This window comes from Echinops telfairi, unplaced genomic scaffold (assembly GCF_000313985.2).
Source record: "Echinops telfairi isolate 266 unplaced genomic scaffold, ASM31398v2 ScPeMD7_7356;HRSCAF=8355, whole genome shotgun sequence".
NCBI lineage: Eukaryota > Metazoa > Chordata > Mammalia > Afrosoricida > Tenrecidae > Echinops > Echinops telfairi.
Window position 1 is genome coordinate 771,046 of NW_022111256.1, and position 6,215 is coordinate 777,260.

At 46.9% G+C, this 6,215-nt stretch overlaps 1 protein-coding gene across 6 annotated transcripts in view; it reads right to left on the reverse strand.

Annotated features, from left to right (window-relative positions):
* PEX5 (peroxisomal biogenesis factor 5) overlaps window positions 1–6,215 on the reverse strand; it is an 18,575-nt gene that overhangs the window by 11,326 nt on the left and 1,034 nt on the right. For all 6 annotated transcript variants that reach the window (XM_045295988.1, XM_004708147.2, XM_030887238.2 and 3 more), the window contains exons 2-5: window positions 5,842–6,004; window positions 5,509–5,544; window positions 4,936–5,068; window positions 4,655–4,786 (exon numbers count right to left, since the gene is read on the reverse strand). In XM_045295988.1, coding sequence (XP_045151923.1) covers window positions 4,655–4,786; window positions 4,936–5,068; window positions 5,509–5,544; window positions 5,842–5,988 — 448 coding nt within the window. In that variant the 5' untranslated portion in view covers window positions 5,989–6,004. The remainder of the gene's footprint in view (window positions 1–4,654; window positions 4,787–4,935; window positions 5,069–5,508; window positions 5,545–5,841; window positions 6,005–6,215) is intronic.

The following is a 6,215-nucleotide window of genomic DNA, read 5'->3' on the forward strand; positions in this document are numbered from 1 at the left end:
ACACACACACACACAACACACACACACAGTATGTATAAACATACACAGACCAAGGGCAATTTCCCAATCTTTGACATAGTACTATAATGATACAAAATGTTATACTGAAAGAAATTTGTAAAGGGTCCACAGAACTTCCCTGAACCTTTTTGTGGGAGAGGGTATGGGATACAGAAAGGTTATTCCCCAGGTTGTCCCCAAAAATTATATGCCAAACCTAAGATGCTGCTTGCTAATCCATGGTCAATTAGTGACTATACACGTGGAGGTCAACTGCTTAGAGGTGATCTCCCTGAGGGTTTTAGCCATCTAGAGTGATCAGATCCTATAGGCTGTCCCAGCCTAGGTGGGGCCCACTCCCTTCTCATAAGGACAGTGGATTGTTCCCCTGAAGGAGACCCCAAAGATAAGGTGGAGGAACAAGGTTAGAGTCCACTCATCCTGTCACATGTACACCCCTAGCTCATCCCCTTCCTGTCGCACAAATGCCAATGGTAGGATCCCTTCCTGTTATAATGTAATTAGGGGGTGTGCACGTCCCCTAGATGTATATAAGCCGCAATTGGAAATACATTCATGCTTTCTGCACAGACCTGGCTGCTGGGATCACGGCTGTGTGAGAGGTGAGCAATTGCATGCTCTATCTTGTCTGATGTCTCTTTAATTTTACCCTTCAATTACGCAATCGCCCCTTGGACCCATTCGATTGTGGGGGCTGGTACCCCACAGAGCTGGGTTGGGCAGAGAGCAACTTCTAGTTTAACTATATTTTCTGTTAAAAAAAGTAAAACAAAACCAAAAAAAACCAAAAAGGAATTCAAGGTGCCTTCTAAACTTGATTCTAGGACCTAACAATGGGGATTAAACGATAAAGACTTCATATAACCATTTCTCATCTCAAATCTACTACTCATAAAGCAATAATTAATCTATAATATCATCAGCCACAAATGCTATAAGAGAAAAGAAAAATCCATTTACTTTAATTTCCGGATCTCCGGTCATTCAATACACTTCAAGACTGGATTCCTTTAGAAACTGCCTTACATCGGACGCTCCAGAAGACCAGAGTCCCTCGGGGTCTAGAAGATTCTCTGCGGTCAGCGATACCTGAAGTGTTACTCTTGGCAGCCCGCCCATCTGCCAAGCTGACCACTGAGGCCCACCAACCAGCCAGTGACAAATCACTGTGCACACTGAGTGGCAACCATTATGGGGCCGCAAACCCCATAAGGGACTAAAACTCCTCATCAAAAAGGAGCTCAGCCAAGGACACCAAAAAGGTCTGATTCAAGCTCGTATTGTTGTCTGCCCCCTGTTGTCATTTACATCCTCAGAGTCCGGGGGTGGCTCCCAGGTCTTGTAAACTAATGTTCTTGCCTACAAATATCAATCACTCGCAATACCGACCACACGTCCCATGTGAATAAGTGCTAACAGCTGTGATGTCAACAAGGTGTTGAACAACTGACCAAGTGGAAGAGCAACAGGCTGATCCCACAGTCACGAGCTATGGTTTCAGAAGGAAATTGCTCACAACGTGAGAGCCTGTCCGGCTATGCCCAGTCTTCCCCAGTTACTTGACCGTAAACACGGTGCCCACTCCTCCATTTCTGGTGGTTGCAGCCCACAATTCCCTTAGTGACCATTCCTTTATGACCATTCCTACCTTTGGGAACTTACATCCTAAAATTCATACCCAAGCTCATACCTCAGCAGTTGCAAGCTCCCAGCCTGTTGGCTTTAGCACACCCTCCTGACCAAAAGTACCGAGCCAGCAAGGCCGTCAAGCAATGCCTTACACGGGCCCCTTAACTTTGGGCAGCAAGAAGGAGCCACAAAACTCCATGCCGCTGATCCCTTAGGATTAAGGAACTGTCACAACTCAAACCCAAAAACCCAAACTCACTGCCATTAAGCCGATTCTGCCTCAGGAGGGAACTAAATCGGCCCTCTCTGGGGCTAATGTTATCCCACTCTTCCGCTAGTTTGTTGTAGAACCTAACTTTGTTTGGCTGTTTTTCAGGAAGCAGCAGCATGCGAAGTCAGAAGACAACCAGTCACACTCATTAGTTTGGGTCCCACCCATACAAAGCCTTTCAGCCAATTTAACCACCCCCACCCCCACCCCCAGCAAAACGGGGTTCCCGCAAACTTCCAACGCTTCCTGTAGGCCTGCAAAGTGAATTTAAAATTGCATGGCCCTTTAAATTGAAGTGTATATGCATTCAATCAATCCTCATGCTTACTCTACCCTTTCTTATGAATATGTGTAACTTTGGGGTACATTTACCTGTGGGATATAAAAAGACTTTTCCCCAGCTTTGTCTCCCCACAAAAATAGGCCAAACATTAGAGGCTATTTGCCAGCACGTGGTGGGAGGTCAGGTGCATTCAGCCTTCAGACTACTGTCTGGTCCCACCACAGGTAGGGCCTACTTCCTGCTGGTTATGGACAATAGATTACTTTTCCCTGAAGGCTTTCAGCCATCAGTCTGGTCCACTGTAGGTGGGGTTCATACCCTACTGATAGTGGTTTCTGTGGCGAGCAGGTCAAACCTGCTCAGTGACATCCAAAATTAGGCTGTCTCCCTGTATCTAGGATCCAGCCATATTGTCACATGCATACCCCTAGATCATCCCTCTCTCATCACTGTATTACCTATAGCACAACTCCTTCCTGTGACAAATGTCCTTTCCTGTAATTAGAGGGCTTGCACAACCCCAAAAGATATATAAGCCTTGGTTAGTAAGAAACTGCTCTCCCTCGCTCCTGCAATTCCCACCTTCCACATCCTCACGTGGACCACTGAGCAGGGCTGAGGTGAGCATGCTACCATCAAATGTGTCTGACGCCTTTATTTCAATCTCTCTTCTATCTTTCCTATTATCTATGGCTTTACAACAATCTTTACTTAAATTGTCGCTGTAGAATTGCGCCTACCAGACCCGGGATGATTTGCTAGGGGCTGGCCCCCCTAGAATTTACCTAATGAGGCAGGGGGCGGGAGCAGCAAAACAACCCAGACATTCAGGGAGTCCAATGAGTAACCCTCCCCTAGACTCCTTGCTCATTGCTTTGTGTATGTATCTACTTGTATCTTTCTCAACAACAAACCTGAAGACTTACTACATACCAAGCAATACACTGCTCCTGCAGACAGTTTTAGCAAGACTGCAAACACACACAGTCTTTCCCTCTTTCGTAGATCTTTGAGTCTAGGACGCAGCCAAAGATCCACAGAACATAAAAAATAGAAGAGCAAGCTATCTCAAAGGAGACTAACACATGAGACAGGTCCAGCATGTTTTTCTAAAGTTTTCTGTTGCAGTAGTAAATTGCATTTCTGGGTTAAATAAAATGTTGCCAACGGCAAGCCATTCAGATCGCTGTAACATTGCAACGCTCACAGCAGAGCGACCTTTATTTCCTGAGCTGTTACAGAATGGCTGAAGCCCACCTTGCAAGAGGCCTGAGGTGAAGAGGGGACGGCAAAACGGAAGCTGAGGGTCTGTATGCAAAACTGAGTGTTTGTCAGGAGAAGCATACCTCAAGAATTCTCATGGGGTTTAAACAGATAAACGCATTTAACGCAAGTAACACAAAGTCTAGAGAAAAAAACACTGGCTATTACTATTATTATTCATTTTCATTATTATCAGGGTGTGTGGACTTGGCTTGAAGTCTCTTCGACTTGGTCCTGCAGGGTCACTATTAGGTAAATCAACTGTTTGTCATGGGGTGTTGCACTGTAACTTAGAAGGGTCCTAGGACAGACACCAAACAAGTAATCGTCAGTGATTTTCCCTCAAGGGAGGAAACTGTATTGGGGGGGGAGGGGGGGGGGGAGTGGCACCATATGCTAGGTAAGGAGCTTCAGGTTTTGCCTTGTATCAAACCCAGACCAGTTGCTACTGGATCAAGTCTGACTCCTAGCGACCTTACGGGACAGAGTGGAACTGCCCCAGAGGGTTTCGTGCTGTTTTGGGAAACAGACTGCTTCGTCTTTCTGTGGAGCAGCTGGTGGGTTTGAACTGCTGACTTGGGTTAGTAGTTAACTGTTTAACTGCTGTGCCATGAGGGATCCTTGTATACCTTGCTATAATTTGAATCTTTTGAAATGAGACAGTAGTCATGTATTACTTGTATAATTCTATAGCGATCACAAATTGCTAAATAAAATTATTCTCAATTAAAAAAAAAATTCCACATTCCCACTTCCCAAGGACCCGAGTGCATTCCAAAGGACAACAGAATCCCAGGTGCTGTGACAGATATTTTGCTCTCCCTGGGTACCATGGCCATCCATCCACTCTCTGGGAAGCCTCTCCGCCAGACCGCAGTAATAACATTCAGATAGCAAACAGACTACCCTAATGTATCATTCTATCATATACACATATTTGGGTTTGAACTGGCTTTAAATGATAGATTTTGAAAAATCTTTTATCTAGTTGAAACTCTGTCCTCTGCTTAACATGAAATTCAAGTCCCTATTAGCAACAAAAGCAATGCCCTGCAAAAAAGAAATCAAGAGGCCAGGGAAGTCATAAGCAGCTGAAATTACACTGCATCCTCAAACGAAGTAGGGGAACAGTATACATCTGATTGCCCCATAGGAACCATTCCAGACTTCCCCATGAAGAGCCTCACCTGTAACTTCAGAGATAAACTCTTGGGACCAGTCCGTCTCATTATAATCCTGAGTGACGTCCACAGCATCTCCAGCTGCAAGAAACTCCTGGGCCCAGTTCTCAGACAAGGCCAAGTCTGCCACACCAGGGGCTTCAATGAGAAAGAAGAAATCCTTACATTCCATCATGTTTCAGTCTGCAATGTAGTTCCCAATGCCATTGGCCTTCAAATTTGGAACCCCTGTGGCCCTGCCTACACCGAAAACGGTGGGTCCCGCTCCCACCACACACAGCACCCACCTCTCTGGGGAGCCTGGAGGAAGCTGGACTGTTCGATCTCCTGCATTTCCGCCAGGAGGTCGTCCATCTTGAAGGTCTGAGGGGCCCGGGATACAAGTGGTGCATTTTGATCCTGCAGGAATTCTGCCACCAGCTGCCACAGAAAGATGATGAAATGAGATCTCCACAGGAGACCGGGCCCTTCGGGGGAGGGACACTACTGAAAGGATAGCACATAAACTGTTTTGTTTTTAAAAAAGAGAAACTTTCTTTCCAAAGACTTGGAAACAGAAAGCAAAAGCACATCTCATGTGGTCAGGAAAGGTCTCCACGTGAAACAAGGGTGAGCCAAGTTTACAGGTAAAAACACAAGGCTGTTTTCATTGAGTCAATGCCAATCCATGGCAGCTCCAGGTGTGCACCATCCAGGGGTGCCCCAGAACCGGCTCCACAGTTTCCGAGGCTGTCACCTTTCACAAGCAGATTGCCAGACCTCTCTCCCAAAGCACCTTTGGGTGGATTCACAACACCTACTTACTGGCTAGTAGCCAAGTTCTTCATCATTTATGACAGAAAAGAGACTGATATATTTACCTCATCTTCAGAGGCTACTCCCAAAGGCTTAGAGACCTAAAAAAGAAAATAATTGTCCTAAGAAGGGCAACATGGTACCATGGTGAAATTCCTCAGGTCAGTTCATGTGAGTTAGGATTCCGGCTCTTCCGTGGACTAGGTAGACAACCTTGGACAAGTCAAGTCTGTCCCTGCGTCTCAGTTTATCTATGAAATTGCAACCTTCGTCTATATGAAGATGCACAGTGCTTAGTAAACACTCATTAAGTAGTAACTACCATTTTCAACACAATAAAGAAAGCAGTTAGCCCGAAAGCAGTTAGCCCAAGGTGTACATCTGGGCCTTCCACTCACCGCTTCTGGGGTGGGCGCTCCTGGGGGCCAGGGGCCAGGCCTCAAGCCCTCCTGCCGCAGGGCCTTGTCCTGGGTGAAGTGTCCAGCCAGCTTCATGAGGGGGTTGGCACCCCCACATTCTGCCTCCACCAACTCCCGCATTGCCATGGTGACGGCCAGCTCTCTGATGGCCAGAGAGAGTTTGGTACTGAGGTTTCCCCAAGAGAGATCCTTCCCCAGCCCCCAACTCGGGTCCCATATGGGGGAGGCTAGCAGGCACTGGCAAGGGACACTGGCTATGCGACCCTCCACACCAGTGCCTTTTACTGGAGCCCCACCTCTGCCTGGAGTTCACGGGGAGGCAAGACCTGCCCCTCCGCCCCCTACCCCCTCAA